This window comes from Salarias fasciatus, chromosome 3 (assembly GCF_902148845.1).
Source record: "Salarias fasciatus chromosome 3, fSalaFa1.1, whole genome shotgun sequence".
Taxonomy (NCBI): Eukaryota; Metazoa; Chordata; class Actinopteri; order Blenniiformes; family Blenniidae; genus Salarias; species Salarias fasciatus.
The window spans coordinates 12,340,141-12,362,225 of record NC_043747.1 but is presented as its reverse complement, the minus strand read 5'-3'; the positions used below and the strand labels follow the sequence as shown (position 1 = coordinate 12,362,225).

Below are 22,085 nucleotides of genomic sequence, written 5' to 3'. Positions count from 1 at the left end.
TTGCTGATAACATGATTCGATGGATGGATGTGTGTGTGGGAGCTTAAGGGTTACCCATCCATAGAGAGTATATGTGTGTCACAAATAGCTTTATTTCTAACCCAGGCCAATTTGATATGATTCCATTCACTAAATCTGACAATATAAAAGACGAGAATTGCACATCCTATACCTTCATTTAAACCTTCTTATACTAACTCAGAAATAATTATCCCTCTCTGTGTTAACTGCACTGCTGTCTGTGTATTGTAAAGCATTCCACCGTCGCTCTCTGCAAAACAGAGTCCGGAGATGGTCGATTTAATGTAAAGGCCTTAAACCACTTTAGCCATCACGGCCCAACATTTCCCCCCAGTCGGAGTGTGCTCAAGCAGGTGTGTAATGAGAATGTATGGGGATGCAGCACCCTAAATACAGAGGGTTGAGTCACAGACGCTGATGCACGGGAGGCGCGGAGTTTATTTGTTCGGAGTGAAAATAGCTGATCGGGAGGATTTAGAGCCAATAGGAAGAAGTGTTATTTGCTTATCTGCATTATCTGGTTTATGTCTATTGATCTCATCTTTTTGACTGACTGGTCTCTGCACCTCATCGTCTCCATGAATTTCCAAGAAATGAACATGCATATCTTACACGTTTTTTTTTTGTTGCATTGAGCAACTTTGTCACAAGCAATTTCCCCACTGGGATTATTAAAGTATCCTGATGCTGATTTGTGATATTAAACTGCAGAGACTGTAATAATAATAACACTAATGTGTATTTTAATGAAGTGAGTCGTCTACCAGTCCCGACGTCTGACACTGTACACTGACCCCACTCTTGCCTCGTTGTGAGAACATAAACAGAGCGACTCCAGTTGGAGGCCATTCTGTGGTGCATTTGACAACAGATGCACAGGAGGAATTTGCAAAGTATTCTGATTTCCCGGTTAATTGTTGACCTTAAATGATCTGTGGGTGTGAATGTGACTGTGTGTACTTCTCCGTTTGCGCTGTGTTGGACTGATCTATAGTGAAGAAGATGAGGATGGGTGAATGGATGGATAGAATCTGAAATCAGTCTGACATTCTAACCCAGTGTAGCTACTCACACCTTGAACTGCAGCAGTTGTCGACTTCGCCGGCTGAGATCTACACTCGGCAACGTACAGAAAGAAGAGCTGCACATGTCGACCTCCTTGAAAGCATGCCGAGACTTCAAAGGGAATGTAGCTCGGAGGCAGTGCCATTAGGGCTTTAAAAGGAATGAGTAACATTTTTCAAATCAATCTGTACAACTAACTCGTGGTTTCTGCAGTTTTCAGCAGGGCACATTTAAGGCCATTCAGTACCATTTGTGTGGCTGTGAATGGAACATTAGACTAATTTCACATTCTGTTTAATGTCGCTTTATTGTAATCATTTTAGTAAATAAAAGTAAACATTTTTATGTCATCACTTCTGGAAATAGATGACCCCAACACATCATGCAGGCTGTGACAGATTCTGTCCTGGCTGGTGTGTCTGCAGCGGTCACTGGCGTCATGTTGGATTTGTTCTGTTGCTTTGATGCAACATGCTTTTTGAAGTGTACAGAGATTTCCGCAATCATATCATTTTAAATGGTTCTGGAGTTGGAAAAAAAAAAGAAACAGTAATGCATGTCAGAACATATATTTCAAGAACTTCAGCGTTTAGGGACATTTAGAGGACCTGCTCCAACAGTTCTCAACTTCAATTCTGTCTACTCTGAACATTTAGCACACTTGTATTTGTATTATGTCTCTCACTGTCAGTCTATTCATGCTAAAACACGAATACCACATCTTTTTTCACCAAAACTGAAGTCTTTTCATGATTTTTCTTTTAGAAACCTGCTGCAGCCTGCAAACAGCGCGTTCTTCCAATTGATTTTGGGTGCGATCTGTTTGGTGGCAAATCCATTTTATTTTGCTCTATGTAATATTTTGTAAGGCCCTATTTTACAGTTGTGGTGCACACTAAAACACGCGGGTTTTTCTTACAATGGAAGCTCTCTTTGAAGCTGTGAATGTGTACTCCGGCTTCAGTTTTTCACACCACGGCAAACAGTGATGAGTTGTTCCCAGCTGAGCTACACTGGCACTTTCTGTTGATGAAGAAATCAGCATAATAGCCCCCTGTCACCACCACAACAAAGCCGCTTCACGAGTGAAGACCGTATTACAGTACAGGTAATATGTAGAATAAGGGGCATCTGTACAATAGGGCTCTCTGCTTTCATTTGTGTAAATCTCGATTATGGCCGTGCATTGTGCACCAGGAGTCTTTGTTGCTCTTGTCTGGCCTGTCGGGAGCAATCTGGAGGTTTAGAATGAAAATACAGGTGCTTTCCTTAGTGTGACCCAGAGGACGGAGAGAAGCAATACCACCTTTATGTGACCAACTAAGGGAATAATTGAAAAACAAAAGGGGTAAAAGGATTAATTAGCTGCTGTTCTCTTTGATCTCTCTTTCTTCTGCTACATGGCACCAGAGCGAGTGGGCTGAATTTTAATGCATTCATGCACAAACAAAGATCAGATGCCCTTCTGCCTCCAACTAAAGTTCACCGCGGACGCGGCCGGCCAATTATGGATGAGGTGGTGCTGGACCCCGCTCTCTCTTCCTTTTGGCTTTATCATTGAGTAAACCAAGCGTGCACAGTAAGTGGCGAGCTCGCCTCGGCGAATCAATATGAAGTATTGTAACGTCTGCATTTGGAGCAAAAAAGCGTATAGAGGGGATCAGATGATAGCGTGGCACAGATTAGCCCATGAGACCTTGTGTTTCAGAGAGCTGGGGGAGGGGGTGAAGCGATATGGAGGCGGTAGCGTGGGGGTGGGGTGCGGCGATACCAGAGATGGCCTTCAATATGGCCCAGTGGCCTTGTAGAGGAATTCAATACAGCCATTGACAAAAGAAGGCTTCCATTGTAGTGGATCCAGCCTCCTTTGGGAAGCTGGTCCATTTCCTTATTAATTGTGCTCTCATTAAAATAAAAGGAAGGAGAGCGGGGGAATGGATAGCCTCAGAGTAATGGTAGCTCTTCGGCGTGGCCCTCCCGGTTTGGACGGACGCCAGGGTCAAGTAGTTTACAGTTCCAGTGCGTTGCGCTGGACGGAGAATACAGTGCGGTTTATGTATTTTATGTACTGCAAGTGTATATACACACTCACTGGGCTTTATCTCCTTACTCTGAAGCCCTCCCACACACGAGGACACAAATCTTCCTCAGTGCCCCCCCCCCCACCGCAGCCTCCGCACATGTACAGTATCAAGGCCCATGGGGGGGTCGCAGTTCGCCCTCAGTATCGCACCACAGCTGTTTAGACACGGGAGGAGTCGTCAGTTTAGGCCATGGATCACTGATATCCTGACCAAATATACTCCCTGAAGTAACCCCTGACCCTCCGCCTGAGGCATCCGTCTGCCTCGTTACAAGCTGCCTCATATTTTTTGTAGTTTTATCACTTAAAACAACACTAGAAGCAAATGTTGATGTCTGGACACATGACAAGGAGTTATGATGGCAAAAACACAAGATGATGGGAATTATCTGCTCAGACGTGATTATATTTTGCCATTTTCAGTGTACAAAAATCTATTAAAGGTTGTGCCACTTTCTTTTGTTTTTCATAATGGTTAGATTTGATTTGGATTGTGTTGAAAGTCCGAATGATCCCCAAGTTCCTCCTAGTTTTCTGAGCAGAGAAATCATTTTCACCGGTGTCGATATTAAACTTGAAGAGATGATAGCCAAAACGCGACTCAAGCATTAAAGAGGTCTTAAATTCCGAGACGGCCAGGATCGACTGCTGGACTGATTGACTGATGGATCGATTCAAGTGTCCCGCTTCACACTCTGTCCTGACATGACACTTTGAAAGCACCGGAAATGAAGGAAAAACCCAAGCAGCCGATCCTAAATATCCATAATAATCAATTCAACATCATAATTTCATCTATATCTCGCCTGAATACGAAGCTGAAACCGCATTAAGCCTCGTTAATTCTCCTCACATCGCTGCAGAGCTGCAAGGTTGAGATTTTACCTCTTTATAATACATTTAGGGTTGAGAGCTCTGTAAAATTCCTTCCCAATTTGAGAGGATGATCCAAACTTTGGCTTATTTCCGCTAATCTCTCTCTTGTTTTTTTCATTCTTGGCTTGATAATAATCCCCAGGTGTCTAAATGAAGACATTAATAAGCACATTTAGCAACGCTTTAACATCTTTTTAATGTGACCCTTGTGGATCTACTGTTTCCCAGGCGTTGTTTATAAATCTGAAGTCATAAAACCTGAATTCATCTGTTGAATTCGGTTGACCCAGTCTCAGAGATTGGGAAACGCCACAGTGAAGATGTCTTCTCCTCAAAAGGTGGGGGTCGAGGGCAGGAGCCATAACTTCCACAGACACCCCCCCCCCCCCCCCCAACCCCTGTGCTCCGGACCCTACAAAAGACCAACTGTGTCAAATGAGAAAAATTGCAGGTGCACATTCCCCAGTGGTGCACTCCCTTTCTGCCTCCCACTGCTTGCACACATATTAATGCATGTCAGCACACACACACACACACACACACATATATACGCTGTCTCCGCGATCACTGCCCCTCGTTTGGTGGTGGGAAGCGAGGGGCTTCGGAGGAGGGGTAGGAAGGAGATCCGTTTTCACCGTGATAATACGCTCCTTTCTCTGCCACGAGATGGGCCGAGGAAAAGCCTGAAACTGGAGAGGCAGAGTGAGCGATGTCACTCCGCAGCAGGCGGCGGCATCGCACAATACAGCATGCCATTTTTTTATAGGCCCACTGCAGATGTTTCTCAGCTGCGCGTTCGCGCCGCACAATGGGGCGCATTTTGTGTGGGGTCATGGTAAAAAAAAAAAAGAAGAAACGAGTGTCAAAAGAAGCAGGCTGGAAGCGAGGAGGTCCGTGCTGAAGGCTCGAGCCACCAGGGAATGTAGAAACCTTCAACAAATGATGGTTACATTTATGAGGTGCTTCATGTCCTGAGGTTGTTGACGCTGTTTCCATGGTCACAGCAGAAACCAGGAAGTGAAACCTTGTCACCCCAGAGACAGACGCCTCATTGTTAACTTTTTCACCAAAGCGTTGTTTTTCTTTATGTGGTCCAGATTTACATGAAATGGTTTTGTAATTCCAGCAACTAACACTCAAAATATGGTGGAATAAAATATCATAGAATGAATATACTTTATTAATCCCAGAGAGAAATTACTTATTTTTTTACATACATTTTTTGTGCAATACAGCCATATGTTCTCTATTTGTCATGTATATACTCTTCATACGGTTTCCTTTGCATAATAGTTTACTTTTTTTTTCTTTTTAAATACCATAAATACTCTTTGGCATATGATGACAAGATAAGTTGGAATAAGGTCAAATGAAGACAAATTAGAATAAATGGAGTCACAGGATGCTTCAATGAGATGTTGACAAAAATTAAATCAGAAGGATAACGTAACATTGTAATGAATACCCAGGAAATTGGGCGTAAAGTGAAACATTTACATCAAACTAACTGCATAAAGGCAACATTTTAAGCAAAAAAAAAAAAAAAAAAACTAAAAATTAAACAGCATTTGATATGAAAAATATACTTTTAATATGACTTATTAAAAGAAATAAAATAAACTAAAACAACTTGCTTTGTGTTTTTGTCTCTCTTCATAGATTCCTCTTGTGTCATATACTGGAAAATGGTTGGTGACCACTGTCTAGCAACCAATGATAGAGAATAGTAATAATTAAATTCTTCTGTTATGGGCCATGTTTAAATTTTGTTTGTTCTGCACCTTCAGTTCAAAGTACAGCAGGTATAACAGGTCCATGGAGTTGAGTCTAACTTGAAATGATAACTGTGCCGTGGTTTTCTGTTGCAAGCTGATCACCTTAAAGCCACAATCAGGTTAATCAATGGGAAACAAACTTGAAATGATTTTTTTCCTGAGCGCTCAAAGTTTCCGAGGCTGAAGAAACTTGCGGTCGTTGGCAGCGGCGCAGCCTCTAAATTATCTCTCTGGCCTCTGTTTCCCAGTAACAGGTTTACCAAATAAATTACTTGTTATTTGAGGTGCCAGCCTTTGTCGAAGTGAAACGCTATCACACCTCACAGCTCTGCACCTGCTTCCGTGAATCCGTGCGAGGCACGCGTCGCCTCAAAATCTCACATTCCTTGCTATTTCATGCATCCTATGCTTGTTGTCAGATCACAATATGCCACATGTTAGGAGTCGCCGCCAGATGACTGGATGCGTACACGTTGCTTCATGCATATTCGGCGCTCATTATCGCCGCACAATGAAACCCTGCGTCTGATACCTGCCATTTTCAATGCGAGAGAAGAGACGATCAAAGGAGATCATCATAGTCGCGTTTCTCGGATGCGGCGTAGCCACCCCGGCTAATTTCGGCAGCGACGTCTTGATTGCATACATGCGGAATGAGATCGTTTCTCACTCCGTGGGTGGTTGAGAAATCACTTTTTTTTTTCCCCCTTCAAATTTAAAACAGTAGATTTTTGTGTCTCACTTTTTTTTCTTTTTTTTTTTGTGTTCCTTTCTTCACAAATCTACTTTTTGCAACAGCGTCACCCACACATTCGACTGTGTTAAGATAGTTTCAGTCGGCTCCGTTTCTCCTGAATGTGCACAGCGGTCTGGGAGTGTTCCACAGGATGGGCTGGGCGCGCCCGCGGGACGATGGAGTCAGCGCTACACCCTGCCGGCGCTGCTGTAGCTCAGTAGGAAGGAGGTGAAAGTAAGCCAGCAAGGGGGCCTAAATTAAAAAAAAAAAAAAAAAAAAAAGAAAAAAAAATATTAAAAGAAGTCTTCCTTGGACAGTGTCACTTTGTGTACGAGCCAGACAGCAGAGAAACACCCAGTGGGTAATGTAGGGTCTGCAAACCCGCAAACACTCGCGAAGAACTCACGAGAGAAGCCGTTTTTTTAATCTGCTGATTCCATCCAGTACATCAAATTTCATCACCTATCAGGTTCTTACGTTATATAGGGCAATCCCCCTTCCCCCCCCCACCCGACTGCCTCCGCCCTTCATCGCACTCTTATCTGCGCTCGTTCAAAAGCCTTTTTAAAGTCTACCTTTAAGGGATTTAGTATGCGTGCATGCATATATGGCTCAAACCAGCTTTATCGTCCGCTGGATGTGTGGAAATTATCTTGACTCTTTGGAGCCAACGGTTGAATGAGAAACTGGAGCTGCTTTGTGTATCTGCGTGCCCGATTCCCCCTGTTTTTCAGGAAAGGGGGACTCCACTCTCTCCAGTAATGGAACAGTGTCAGGTAATGTCTTAGTTAACCTGGAATCACAACAGATGCATATGCATGAAATTACATTTTAATTTTCTCATTTAAATAAGTTTTTTGTTCTTCATTATGTAAGTAAACATTACAACAGCAAGCTCTAATTGGTATTAATTCATGCTTTTTGCCCTCGGATATTACACTGCAGTTTGAAAAAAAAAAAAAAGAAAAGAAAATCATACACTCACAAGGAAGAGAATTGGCGTAGGTTTATTTCTGAGCGCGCTCCACCACAGAAAACAAATCACTGCAGTGTAATTCAAAGTGCTGGGACCTCGTGTGAGGAATCTTTTGATAAAATAGGATGCAAACGAGTTTGCACAAGGATGCTGTGAGAGCGGGCTTCAATTTCCTGTTTTTGTCTTCAAATGGCATAAAATTAAGAAAGTTAAAAAAAAAAAAAAAAAAACGAAGCTCATTTTCGCATCCTGCAAGCTCCAAATAAGGGCGGAATTTTTCATCCTGCCTCTGTGACAAATATATAAGGAAATTCCATTTTCAGATTTCATCAACAACCAATGTGCAGCATCATGTAAATGATTTTTTTTCTATCTCTTTTACATCGGGCTGTGACAAATTACAGACTATTGTATGTGTTCTTGTGGCGCGCGCTCATCTCGCCGTTGTGCCAACTGATTGGGATCAACTCAGTGATCAACAGGCGCACAAGTCCCATTGTGTCGAAAAGCAAAAAAAAAAAAAAAAGTTATTATCACTTTTGTAGCGGGGAGCGGGCGGAGCGCTAACCTGCCGGCCATTGTGTTAGTGTTGGAGTTCAGCTCCATTTGCTCTCAGCGCAGCACTATTAATAAAGCTATAATAAGACGAGCCCCGGGGATCCATTCCGACAGCGATATTGCCTGGTTTTCTTATTCAGTACAAGAAAACACATTTTCTGGGTATTCAGTCATATATATATATTTCACTTGAAAAGACTTTGTACAATGCTATACTTTCCCATTTAATGAATGTCTTTGAATGAGCGGAAATACACTCATATGTACATATACGTCAGTTTGTGCGCAAGTTAATTGGTTTTTATGTAAAAAGAAGTTGCGAAAGCTCATTGGGACGAGGAGCGACTACAAAGAAGCGCCTTGACTTGTTTGATATTCATACGTTTTAATCCAAAGAAAGATGTCATAGGCAAGGCTATTGTGGTCCTGCTGGGGAGCCGCTCTGACCTTGGTTCGCATGCCGACAACAACCCTCCTTACAATAACTGGCTTCGAACACACCACTTTTCATATTAAGAAAAACACACAAATCACACACGCTTGACTCGCACTCAAAGAAAACATAAATGTGGATTTGAGCAACTTTCATTTTAATTCTCGCCACTTTTCAGTGATATTTTACACATGTCTTATCTGTCAGGAGGTGAAAGTTGTATTTTTCTTTGGCCGAATGCGGTCGCTTCGAGGAATCGACCTCTGCTGTACCAGCCGTGTCATTACTGTGTAAAGCGCGGTGCCTGGTGATGTTTTAGGCGTCCGTCCCGGCCGATGACTTGATGAAAAGCAGATCGGGCCGAGCTGGTGAGTGCGGGGGATTAAGGGGAGGCAGTAATGGGATGCCGGAGCTGCGGCTGAGCCGTCCCCGAGGTGCTGCCGGCCAGACTTGATGAAACACCAGTTAGAGGGAGGTGCCCGCCTGACAGGCCTGCTGAGATTCAGCACATTTTCACCTCATTTGGATGGATTTGTGTTAGATTTTGTTTCGATACGGTGGGATTTTGACAGAGTGAGCGCAGCGGCGAGCACTTTGGCCTCACGGTGAGGACGTCCTGGAGTTTGCATGTTCTCTTCGTGTCTGTGTGGCTTTTCTCCTGGTTTCCTTCCAGACTTGAGCAACATGCGCTGGGAGGGAAGTTTTAGGCGCAGTAATGACGTGATTGGTGATAAATACAAGCGCATAATTACATGATGTCAGTCTCTCCGTGCTTTGGGACCGTCTCTGTCTTTTCTTTCATATTTAAAAATCCGTTAGTCTGGTCTTCGCCCTGTGATTGTACACATGTCTGTCTTCACCCGTAGCTCACTGCGATCGGCCCCAGACCCCTCAAAACGCAGATTTCAATGAAGTGGAATCGACCATTGACGGATGGTGTTTTTGAAATTGTGCAGAACACCCAGGAGTTGAACTTTCTCCTATTTTTCCTTTTGGAGACAGTAAATGATGCCTCTGCAGAATAGAAACATTAGTCTTGAACTGACAAAGAGGGCAAATAAGATTGACACAGTTTAATTAATCAAGGAAAAATAAAAGTGAAGTAGTCAGCCTATAAGTCAAGATTTTTTTCCAGATGATTTTCACTGTATATACCGTAATGTGTTTTTGCAGCAAATGTAAAGGAGCAAAGAAAAAAAAAATCTAAATCATTTGTTAATTCAAATGTTATTAAATGGATATCATGATCCATGAAATATGTCTGTACATTTAGTGTGGATTTTGAAGTCATTAACCCATAAAAACCCTGTTTAAGTCATTTTCTTTCTTAATCATGCAGCCCCATTTTCATGTGTTTCTCATTTATCTTCTCTTATGAACCTTTTTTTTTTTTCCCTCCTCTGAGAACTTCACATTAGTACCGTTGCCCTGCAGTGCGTCTCGGTTCCCGTCGCTAAACTTAGCCGAGCTCTCGCCTGCAGTCTGCCGCCAGGCGGTAACGTGATGATGTGTTGTAAAAGAAGAGTCGGGAGAAAGACCTCTTTCCCCCTTACACAAGACAAAAATCAGCCTGTTGTTTCTTTTCTTTGACCTCAATTACCACCGGGGCATGTGGTACTATCGGGGCATGTTGAGTCATACCTGCTCTAAGAGCTCTGTGTGTCAGAGTGTGTGTGTGTGTGTGAGGTAGGGATTGTGTTCACTTTAGCCCAGGAGGCACGGTACAGTAGGTGGGGGCCAAGGTGCATTAGTCTTGGCTGAGATGTTCCCCTGAGTGATGTGGGTGGGTTCGGGAGAGGAGGGAGGAGGCAGTGAAAAGGAGAGGAATCGGAAAAACGATGTCAAACACGACGAGAGCCGAACGAAGCCCGGATCGCTGTCGCGAGCCGCCGCCACGGCAGCCGGCCGCTCGGCAGGCTCACCGGCAGCCCGGGCCGTCTGACAGGGCTGCACTTAGCTGATGGAAGGCAGTCAGGGGCGTTAAACATGAGGCCTGTGGACCACCACAGGGCCGAAAGAGGCTCCAATCCGGTCCACCAAGTCATTAAACAAATTCTAATTTCATTTTTTTTTTCCAACAAATTTCGTAAGTGTAGCAGACACAACATATTGAAGAAAAACAATGACCTCGTCACAGCTGGTGTGTTAAGGTCAAGACAAAGGGCAGTTATTTGACGAGTGTCAACCGTTGAGGACTTTTTCTCCAAGCTCAATATAATTCTTTACTGGAGTTCCGTGTCTTTATTAAGCTTATTAAGACCCGGAGCGAGATGACCTACTGACCTGGATGCAACGTGACCACGTTTATGTGATGCCACGTTACAGTTTATGAGCAGTAAAACTGACTGTAGGCTGCAGCATCGTGTTAAATCCATATCTAAAAGAAAAAGGATGCAAATCTATAAGTTTTCAGTGATTGAAACTGTTTATTTAACTTTATTGTGCAGCCAGTTGTTAATCATGTAAACGATGGAACGTTATTTGACAGTTCTACTAAAGCAGTATGTTTTTCTTTTCCTTTTTACACCGTGTTTGGTTAACTTGTATCTAATAATTCTAAAACAGTCTCTAAAGTTTTTTTTTTTTTTTTTTTAACAAAATTTAGATAAAACCAGTTTCCTCTTGAGCTTTAGTGAATTCGACCTCAGGATCTAATGTTGTAATTTGAACACCAAAGTGTTTTTTAACATTAGACCTTGATGAACAGACTTGCTTTCCATCTCCTGTTTTTTTTTTTTCCTTGTCATGCCTTTGCACTTAATGAATTGAAGTAGTGATTAATTAAATGAAAGTGCTCGCCGGATGGGAAGACTCTTCACCCTTGTGTTGTGAGTTTGTGAATCAAGCCTTTATGAAGTGATGGCAGGGTACTTGTGTTTGTTCCGTGTGTGTGTATGTGTGTGTGTGTGTGTGCAAACATGAGGTTTCTGTCGACTGGAAGTATTTTACAGTGGGGGAAAAGAAGCTGCTGTGCTCGGCAGATTTCCCTCCATCCAGAGACCAGTTTATTAACTTTCACAGTTATTAACTTTAACTGTGTCGATATGTCGTTACAGTGATAAGGAAAAAATAAATAAAAAAAGAGGCAGTGCTCTGCTGCTTGGGAATGAGTACAATCTTATGGATTTCATCAGCGGAAGCTGGTTGGAAAACAAGCGGCGTCCGCCACGCGATGAGGCCGATCCAGCTCGCCGCAGTGCTGTGTTACCGACGCTCCGTCCATTTACCTCCCAGCTAATTTGTTCACACCGAAGAGCTGATTTCCCTCTAGGCATCACGGGCCGTTTGACGGACGGTTTAAAACGTGCGTTTGAAAAAAAAAAAAAAGAAAAGCCCACCATCAGTCTTTCGACTCTGCTGGAATTCGCCGGTACGTGGTGTGTTGCCAATTAATGGTTTCAAATGTGTGTCAGCGGATGCAAGCGCGAGCAAAACAAATGGCTCGTTCATTGGACGTGTTGAATGGATATCTGGGCCCTGTCACGGTGAGTAATGCTAATTGTGCTTAGCAGCATTATTGGTCAAAGTGTCAAAAGGCATCAAGTCGATGTGAGGAGTTTGTCATGATCGCTCCTGCGCTCCGCTAATGAATTCATCAGTGCAGAGGTGTTTCCTCCGGTCCGGTTTGAAACGTTTCAATAAGCTGGAGTTTGCAGACCACATCAGCTGGGCAGCGCGTTCATGCTTTGTACTGCTGGATTTGTCGATCACCCCAAAAGCTGTTAAAAAATAAGGGGAAAGCCTTGTCACTTCTGCAACTGGATGTGCAGTGACCTCCCTGTCTTCTCTGACATTGCTAGTACATAAAATGAAAATCCACATGTTCCTATTTATTGTTCCACTGAGTTCTAGCCTACGAATGGCTCCCATGTCTCGGCCTTACATTCTTCCAACACACGTTGTCGTCTTGACGCTGTTTAAATGCTCGTTTAAGCTCATTGACGGTTAAGTTCCTGGATAATTTTGCTCTCTGTTGTAAAACGCCTTTGAGATTTTTCCCTTCCTTTGGGCCATATGTAAACGGAATGTATTTGGGGGAACAATTTGCCTGAACTGTTTCTCACTTCAAGACAAATAATCCCTCATGCATTATTGAAAACGCTATACTTTACTTTTTTTTTTATTCTTTCTTACTGCCCCCGAGTCACAATTCGCTGAGATTCCTCCGTGTTGTTGCAAAGTAATCCTGCAAGTGACTTCTACACCCACCCCTCAACCCCTCCACCGCCGCCGCCTGCCGTCCACCAGAAGACGTCATTTGTTGCAAAATGCGAAATGAGCAGTCGCTGCGACAGCCTCCCATTGGTCTAATCAAATAACGGGATCCAGATTCATGCTCTAATTAATCACCTGCTCTGGCGGCCGGGACCCGTCCAGCGATTCTCGATGGAAAACCAGACATTTGATCTGTCGAATCAGCTCTCTCTCCATCTCATCCTCCCACTTTCCATCCATCTCGCAACAATTCAGATAAGACTACTCGTCCTTTCCCCTCACTAAGTTTTCCCTTCATTCTAACTGCAAGGCAAATTCAGCTTCAAATTGAGTATAAAGTATTATATTGTCAAATATTAACAGCCCGGATCATACTTGGCCCTTTGCCAGACTCTGCCTAATTGCAGAGAGAACGATTATTGGGAAATTATCTGTTGTGTCTGAGCTCACCCACTTCAGCTGCAGCCTGGAAACGATCGTAAAAGCGCGCCGCTCTCGTCTGGAGCCGCGGCCCGTCCCAAACATCTGTTTATCCTCAGAGACGGAGGCTCACTTAGTGGGATTTGCTGTAAAATTTTTGGTGTGGTGGCCGACCTTAACTGCGTCTCCAGGACGCGTTTTCCTGGGAGATGAAATGAAAAACAAGTCCCCAGAGGCCCGCGCTTTGTTAGCAGTGATGACTTTTAAATGTCATTGTTCCTCTTTTCTTTTTTTTTATAAAGTCCTTGCTTTAATACCTGCAGGTTCGGGGAAGGTAATGGGGTCCCGGCTCTGTGTCACTGACCCAAGAATATGCTTTTCGAATCTGATCTTTTTTTTTTGTTTTTCCTACTTACTTCCACCGCCGTCACACCCACAAGCAGAACTCCAAAGCTTTTTCCCCCCTCGGAGTGATTTTTAAAAGCTCTGCGGGGGTGCGACATTTTCCAAATGACCATTTTTCTCCCTGACCTTTCTGCTGCCCTTTTTGGTGAGTAATTGCGTTTTCTGAAAAAAAAAAAAAAAAATTCATTTGTGAGTTATGTCATTTGCGAGCGTCGTGATTAACGGAAGGATCCGGCGTGACCACTACGGCTCACTCTCCTCCAAACAACTACTTCTTTATTTTATTTTTATTTATTTTTTTCATATTCAGCAGTGCACTTGTCAAAGGAATTACCCAGGGAGGATCTGCAGTGGAGGAAAGGGGAAAAAAAAAAAGAAAAAAAAAAGCGATACACACTGCATATAAATGGGCCTGTGAAGTAGCTGCAGAGGGAGAAAGCAATATGAAGTGAATTGAACATGGGATACTTGGAAAAAAAAAAAAGAAAAAAGGATGGACTTTCAATAAGACTATTTCGATTTTCAATAGGTCCGACGATGATGTGCGCTCAGGTAGAGGCGGCTGTACGTTTCGAGAGCGGGCGGGGACGCTTTCCGGGGGCCACCTGAGGAATATGAGCTCCATCAATCAGCGCCTCTGGGCACAAATGTAATTACACCAGGGTTGTTGACTGGCCGGGTAATCCGAGACATCACTGGCACGCGTTTACTCGCTCGCATTAGAGGATTGCTGGTCGCCCGTGTTGGCGGCGGCGCCGCGTCGGCCGCGCTCTGATGTTTATTTAATGCTTCTTTTGGGGATGCCGGCATCAACTGAGCCCTTTGGCGAGATAGCGTTACAAGGTTTTTCTGAGGTTTCGCAGCGAAACATACAAATCAGTTGATCAGGGGTAATGATACCAGCTTTCACAGTCATTAAATTGAGCTTTTTTTTTACTGTTTTATTTTGTTTGTTTCACACAAAAAAAATACACATGAAATCATTAGGATCAATACACAGTTGGTCTTTTCAATCGAAGCTAATTACACTCTTGCCTTTCATCTGAAAGTACCTGCCTCTGTCATCCTGCGCTATCCCCCTTTTTTTTTTTTTTTCCACCGCTATTGTCATTTCCAACCAAGTTCGGTGTGATCCGCACAGCAGCACTTTCCAGGAGGCGGACTAAATCTCCCATTAAGAGAAAGATAATTGATGGCTTTCATCACCACACTGAGTATAATTATTCCAATCTGTGATGTTTCAATGGCAAGAGTGCGCTCGTGTTTTGGGGTTTGAGTGATTTATGAGACAAAAATGAATTGACACAATAATGAGAGGCTTCTTTTTGCTGTTTCACCTCAGTGCTCGCCTTTTGTGTTTTTCTTTTTTTCCCCCCCCCTTCTCTCTGTTTATTTTCAAGGCCAGATGAAAAGTGGTACCTGGATGATTTTCAAACACAGAAAATAGTGGAGATTATATGCCCTCCTGAAAATGACTCCGCCGCGGCTTGTCGAAAGTTAGAGCGCGGCGCGAAACTCTTCGACGTGACGCGTCGCGAAGGCGTCCGATACGTCCACATTGATTCCGCTTTGACCTTCGTACGTACCGCCAGAGTCACGAAGAACCATCTCCGGCAACGAGAACAAAGGCCCTGGTAACAGATGGTGTAACTCCCCCCCCTCCCCCGCCGCGCCGCACCCCACCGGGCCTTGATCTCCACATCCCTGAGTCAGTCCAGGATTACACAAAGAGTCAGGTTGACGTTATTGCGCGGGGCAGTTTTAAAGCGTGCAATTAAACATGACCTGTCAGCTTAAGTTAAATAAAGCTGGAGAGCCGGGAAGAGCCTGCGTGGAGAGAAACGCCGCATCTGTACCCATAAACTCCAGCGTACCTGGAGAGATCTGTAAATGAAAGCTCGAATCCACCTCCAGTGCTGCACAGACCGTACACAGTGCCACACACTGCAACAGATATGAGTTTTTCCCCCCCCAGATGATAATCGTCGGCAAATTTCTAACCAACTCCAATCCGTTGGTTTGATCTGTTTAATGGATTTAACCATCCGGCAGTGCATCTAGAGTTTTCACGACATCCAATTTAAGGGACTACATGGGGGGGCTTAATCTGATCCCAGCTGACTGGGGGGGTGAATGATAGGTCAACGCACGCACACACACGCTCCCTTTGATTTGTCGAATATGTACAGGTTTGCTACTGTTGGTTTGAATCCATGATATTTTCAACCAACCGTTCAGTCGCGTTTCGGCTTCACAGACCATCTTACTGGTGTTCAACTCCTTGCTTAACTCACCTAAATCATAAGTAAGTCACAAACTTTTGGTGATCGCACGCCGTGTCGTACACAGCAATCCAAAACCCAGTGGAACAATCCCATTAGCTTTTTGTGGCGGAGGGAACAAGATGTTTCTGGAGTGTCCTGCAAAAAAAAAAAAACACATTATCCTTGCAGCGCTCTGAGTGGCTGTTCAGGAGCTTTTTGGGAGCTTTCAATGGGATGGCATTCAAAACAAAGATGTTCAGATTTGCAAATTAAAAAATAAAATAGAATTTTGATTATCTCCATGGCAACTCTGCCAATTTTATCTGCTAATAACAATCATGTGATATAATTATAAAGTTAAAAAACTATTTGGTCTGAGTTTTGAAGATCAAATTGATGGCGTTGAAATGTCTTACCTGGTAAATGTATTAAATAAATGTTTTTTTTTTCTTTTTGTTCCATGCATGGGATTGATAAAACTCCTACAGCAAGTTTATTGTTCCTACTCGGAGAAGTGCAGCAATTAATCATGATATTGATTTCAGGGGATATCTCCAGCTCTCATTCCACATGTGCGTTCCCTCTCTCCGCACCTCTCCCAGCAGATAAATGTCTCCTTCACGCCGCGTCGTGCGCGGCCTCGACGCGGTGTTTATAGAAACGCGGAGCTGCCGCGGTCCTCCCCGCCGTCGCCCGGCCCAGTGTTTACGCTTCACGCTCATTTTTTATTCCCGCTGTAAACACAGACCCTCTCCAGTCTGCTGCGCACATGCTCCTCCCCGCCCGCGAGCCTCCGCAGACGTCCGTGGGCGTGCGTGCGTGCCCCGGTGTCAAAAGAGACGGGAAGCGGCAAACCTCCGGACGGCCGCCGCTCTGCCCTCTCGGCCATTTTGGCTCCGCTGCGAAACAGGATTTTTCTTTTTTTTTTGCCAAACCGGCTCTCGGCCGTGTCTGGCGGCAAACACCACCTATTGACCCCTCAGCGTCTTGCCTAACCGGAGTGCTTTGTATCACCTCAAAATACAAAGAGCGCTGCGGCGGCTCTTATGATTTATAGATTCCACTCCGGGGGGAAATTGTAGCAATTTACTCGACACACAGTTGTGCTGTGGGTTTCTTTGTCTCTGCTTTTTCTGTCTGTTTCTAATTTCTCAGCTGAATGCCCATGTAATGAATGTTTATTTTCTCACAGCCCTAAAAAAAAAAAAAATAACCAAAAACAAACACTGTGTGTATTTCCTTATGTTTGATCGGTGTCAGTCTCGCACGCCTTCTGCGAGGCCCCCCCAGCGGTTTCGCTCGTCCTCCCACTCCCAAACACCCGGCGTCCCGTCCGCCCACGCTCAGGAGGCAAGGGTGGACAACCTTTTCTCATCTGACTCGGTGTCAGACCTTTTCATTGCAGGTCCTCCCATCTGCTCCTCTCTTCTCCTTCAGGAATAGTTTTTTTCTTTTTTTGGATTTCGATCAGAACTAACCAGAACTGAATCCTCTTGTTTTTCTTCGTTTTTTTTTTTTTTTTTTTTCCCCCAGCCTTCAGTCGAGCGCCCATCCCCATGGCGGTGGTGAGGAGGGAGCTGTCGTGCGAGAGCTACCCCATCGAGCTGCGCTGCCCGGGCACCGACGTCATCATGATCGAGAGCGCCAACTACGGCCGCACCGACGACAAGATCTGCGACGCCGACCCGGCGCAGATGGAGAACACGCGGTGTTACCTTCCAGATGCGTACAAGATCATGTCTCAGAGGTAAAAGACACGCCGCGTTCATTAGTTATTTTCTGACACGCCTGCGCACATTGTGATAAATGGCCTCACGCCGTGAATATAATTGGATTGTATTGAAAATGGTTGGCGGCGAGCTGAAGCAGGAGAAGCATTCCGCCTAAATATTAGAAAGTACAGTTGACTTTATTCAGTAGAATCTAATGTGAGCGACACTGCAGTACGTCGAGATGTTTCTGATGCCCTGGCCACCCTGTTAACATGCACTACAAGCAAAAGTGTGTAATATTTACTCATTTTAGGTGTTTATTCGTAATAATCACTTATTGTAGTTACATGATTTAGTCTTTTGCTGCTCTCGTTCTGAATAGGCGAATAGAATTGTTTCCTGTTATGAATATGTACGCACACAGGTACTCCTGGGTAAAATTAGTTTTATGCCAGTAAGTAATTGAGTCAAGTGGTTGTGTGTTTAACGGGAATAAAGTCTTGAAAACGTAATCAGCAAATCCTCACTTAATGAGAGGTGGTTTAATTCACATCCGAGTTTTGGAGGAAATGAATTATTTCTCGCACGTCTTCTCAAGATATGTTGATCTTGTTCACTTCACGGCATACGGAAGTATTTAATTATCAAGATACGGTCCACGCAGCAGCTCACCGTGCTTTATTATCAGGCGAATCTTCACCTGGCCCATGAGGAAAATCTGAGCACAGAAAGCCTGACTCAGGGTTGCTGTGTTGTTGCGGAAACACGTCTTTGTTTGAGAATAATAGTTTGAGGAATTCCGGCGAGAGGCAAAACCACTTCAGACGTAACCCTCGCCATACCTGACTGCTAATCCATCCCGCTCGTAAATATCGCGCCGACTCAAATCAATGTTCATTAGGAGTAACGTGAAGACATTATCAGCCATTTGTCAAAATAAAAATATGCTTGATGATCCTTGCCGCTGGATGTGCGCCTTGTTTTCAGAGTTATGACCCTGTTGTGCAGGAACCGGGGACGCGCACACCAATTTGTCATCGCAGACAGAGTGTAGTCTTACTGTGCTTTGGTTTTTGCAGTGTAATTGATTGCTAACATTAAGGTAATATATATATATATATACACACACACACGTTTTGGGGTTTTAAGCAAGTAGTCCTGGATTTGGAAAATGTAGAGCTTCAAGGCAAGAATGGAGTGGATATCCATGTTGTCCATCTTTGCTATTTGTTGACTTATAGCAGCACTTAAAGCCAAATAACCTCCCCTATCCGGCATGTAAGCGTGGTTACTTTTGCCTTTCAGGTCAGAACACCCCGGAGCACTCAGAGCGGATGGACTTTATCTAAATTGCTGCTCTGCATTGACTCTGTCCGCCTCACTTTATTTCCAAAGCAGAACATATGTCCACTTCTCTCTTTTTCTTTTTTTTTCTTTCTTCTCCGGCTTTAGTTCCACTTTGGACATGCCCTTTTGAGAATACTAATAGACTCAGAAGCTTTATCAAACAATTGCTCTTTGCTTTTTAGTTTGGTACCATGGAGTTTAGATAATCAGCTGTGTGAAAAGCAGCTGATGGTTAAAAAAAAAAAAAAAGGAAAGCGGTAGTTAGAAACATGTTGTCAGATAATTGATGCACCCTGTAGCTCCCTTGTTCTCCCAGCCACCCACTCAGACTGAAAAAAATCCCCGCAGGAATGAATCAACGGGTCCTGCTACTGTCAAGAACACAAAACTAACAAAGTACCGGGGAGGAGTGCGTCTCCTTAGCATCTCGCCGCTACCGGGGGCGTTTCGATGATGCTTAAAGGTAACTACAACCTGGTTCAGAGCCAGGGCACTCTGTCTTGGGCAGAGGAAGTTGCTAAGTGGATGGAAGGTGTAGGCGGTTTGAATGGAGATCGGATTGTGGGGGGGGGGGGTGGCAAGGAGGCATCGGGTGAGAGGATCCGGCGGTATTTGCGGCCGCGGCGACACACAGCTACGCATTAGCATGCAGAAGGTTAGCGCAACAAATGAACGCCACCCCCGACCATTTCATTGTGGAGCTGTCAGAGCCGTTGCTAGGCACCTGCGGCTAAGCTCATTAAGGTTGAAAAGGAAACCAGAACAAAACAGCAACAAGCAATTTGTACAAAGAAAGTATTTTCGGTCTAAGATAAGTCATAGGCTAAAAACAGGTCATAATGAGACAAACTGATGTATCTGGTGTTTGGAGCATTTCGCTATAAATAATTTGATAATATCAAGCCATGAAACAAAAAATACTTAAACTTTATCATATACTGTTAATATATTTCTTTTTATGCTTATTAATTGTTTCGAGACCAGCTCTCATCTCTTCATTTATGTCTCCTTTATTATTCTTCATCCATTATATTTACACACAGAGTTTTTTTTTTTTTTATCTGGCTCTCTAAACGCAGCAGTCGTGGCGGCGGTTCAGAAATCGCGGCACTCAAAGGCCACATTTTCCATCTGAAGCGGTGACAAGACACTCTTGAAGTTTCAGCCAGACAGAGTGATGAAATCAGCAAGGCGTCTCCCAAATATAAATGACGGCCGGATGCAAACGGCGCTCTCTGGAGTCGCAGCCGTGGCCCTCGGGAACAGCGGGCATCAACACTCTCACAGCGGGCCGGTGACAGGTCCAACCCCCCTGAAGTGACTCACTCCAAGCCGACTTCTGCTTTTTTCCATCTATAAATGACCACCATACTAAAAGAGAACCTCACACCGTCTCCCAATTTCACAGCACATGTTAATTATAAGTTCTTTTTAATGCAAGTCAACTCTAAAAAGTACATTTGAATCATTGCTTGTACAGTAAAAAGTAAAACTTATGAAAAATCTTTAAAAAGTTTAGCAAATTAGAAAATCATTCTAGTAAAAATGCTTCAGGTTGTTTTGATCCTCATTTAAATTAAAGAAGTTGCCCAATCGATTTGGTTTGAGGACAATGAACCATCAAAGAAAAAAAAAGGGTAAAAGGAGAATGAATCAGCCCCCAAAGGTTTAAATTGTTCCACCAGAATTAATCATGAATGAAACTAAACCAAACAAATATAGGCTTAAATATTGAACTTTCCCAATATGCATCGTGTTGGTTTTACAGGATTGAGAAATCATCTGAACCGTACTGCCTCTCCACTAACGCCTGGGATCGACTTGTTGTGCAGTATTTTGTTTATTTAAGGCTGATGGTGCAACTTGGTGCTTGTGTTGCCTGCAGGGTGTGGCAGGTGAGGTAGTGATGACTGCAAGTTTAAGTTCAACTTATCAACTTTACTTTTGTGCCCACATCCTCAAAGCCCCAGACCGTGAAATTACACACACATCGGCCGTATTGTCATGACCGCCTGTCTAGTTTTGTGTCGGTCCCCCCATATGTTGCCAGAACATCCCACTGAGGCGTGGACTTCACTGAACCCTCAGCAGATGCTCTACGTCCCGGTAGGTGGGGCCCGGGCGGGACGGCGTGCGTCAGATTATCATTGGTTGCCCTTGGCCCTGTTGCTGGTTGACTGCTGTTTGTTTCAGTCCTGATGGATTCGGGCCATTGTAAGTTGGGAACACCCCAAAACAGCTGCGGCATTAGAGATGCTCTGATTCCATTGTCTGAGTGTCACAGTTTGGCCTTTTGTTTCACTGAAATCCATATGGTTGAAGATTTTATATATGCCTGCTTCTTCGAGGACAAACTGTTAACTTCCTGCCTGATATATACTCTAACAAGTGCCAAGAAAAAGAAGAAGAAAAAAAGTAGTATTGGTATGCCATTCGTATTCATCTCTACCTGTTCCAGTTTACCCCATTTCTGAATGTCTACTTGGGGAAGGTGTTCGGTTCCATCGCAGTCTTTTAAGTGAGCGCTAATAGCAGCCTATATCTGAGTGATCGCACGTCGCTGAGCCCGCGAGTGCCGCAATGCATCCTGAACTGAAGGTTGTCTCGCGCCACGCTGCGACGGGATGAAATGAATGGCTTTCTTTCATTAGCGACCCTGCCTTTGCGCCTCCCAACATCAAGGCGGTGCAGAGCCTCCGGCCTCTGGGTAAACATGTCACCTGTAGGTGGTGCCGTGCTGCAAGCTGGACGGAGGCTCACGATCCAGGGACTGATTTGGCACAATTAGACGCCATTTCTACACCGCCTTCACATAATAGGCGGAATTGTTTTCAGGAAGTGGAGGTACCTGCTGAATCTGACCCTCACACACACGCACACACAGATCTCGTGCCATTCCTCGCCACGTGAGACCAGACACTTGTTCCATCAAACAACGCTGACCCTTTTCTCATCACAGCCCCAGTGCCTCTCTTCTGCCTTTTTTTTTTTTTTTTTTTTTTTCCCGTGCTCCCCTTTTTTCTCTCCCTCAGGCGGTGTGGCCTTCACGGCCAGTAATTACAGGCTATATCAAAGCTATATATCACCTTATATCTCAGTAGACCTCAGCAGGCACCTTAAGGGACAGTTGATAGCATTGTGGCAGGCTCGCTCGTGACCCCTGAAGGAGAAAAGCAGGTCAGGATGGAGCAGCTCCCTC

At 44.3% G+C, this 22,085-nt stretch overlaps 1 protein-coding gene across 16 annotated transcripts in view; it reads left to right on the top strand.

Moving 5' to 3' along the window:
* The window catches only part of LOC115385933 (adhesion G protein-coupled receptor L3), a 157,468-nt gene that overhangs the window by 7,813 nt on the left and 127,570 nt on the right, over positions 1-22,085 (top strand). For all 16 annotated transcript variants that reach the window (XM_030088036.1, XM_030088034.1, XM_030088035.1 and 13 more), the window contains exon 2: positions 17,361-17,574. In XM_030088036.1, the coding sequence (XP_029943896.1) occupies positions 17,361-17,574 (214 nt within the window). The remainder of the gene's footprint in view (positions 1-17,360; positions 17,575-22,085) is intronic.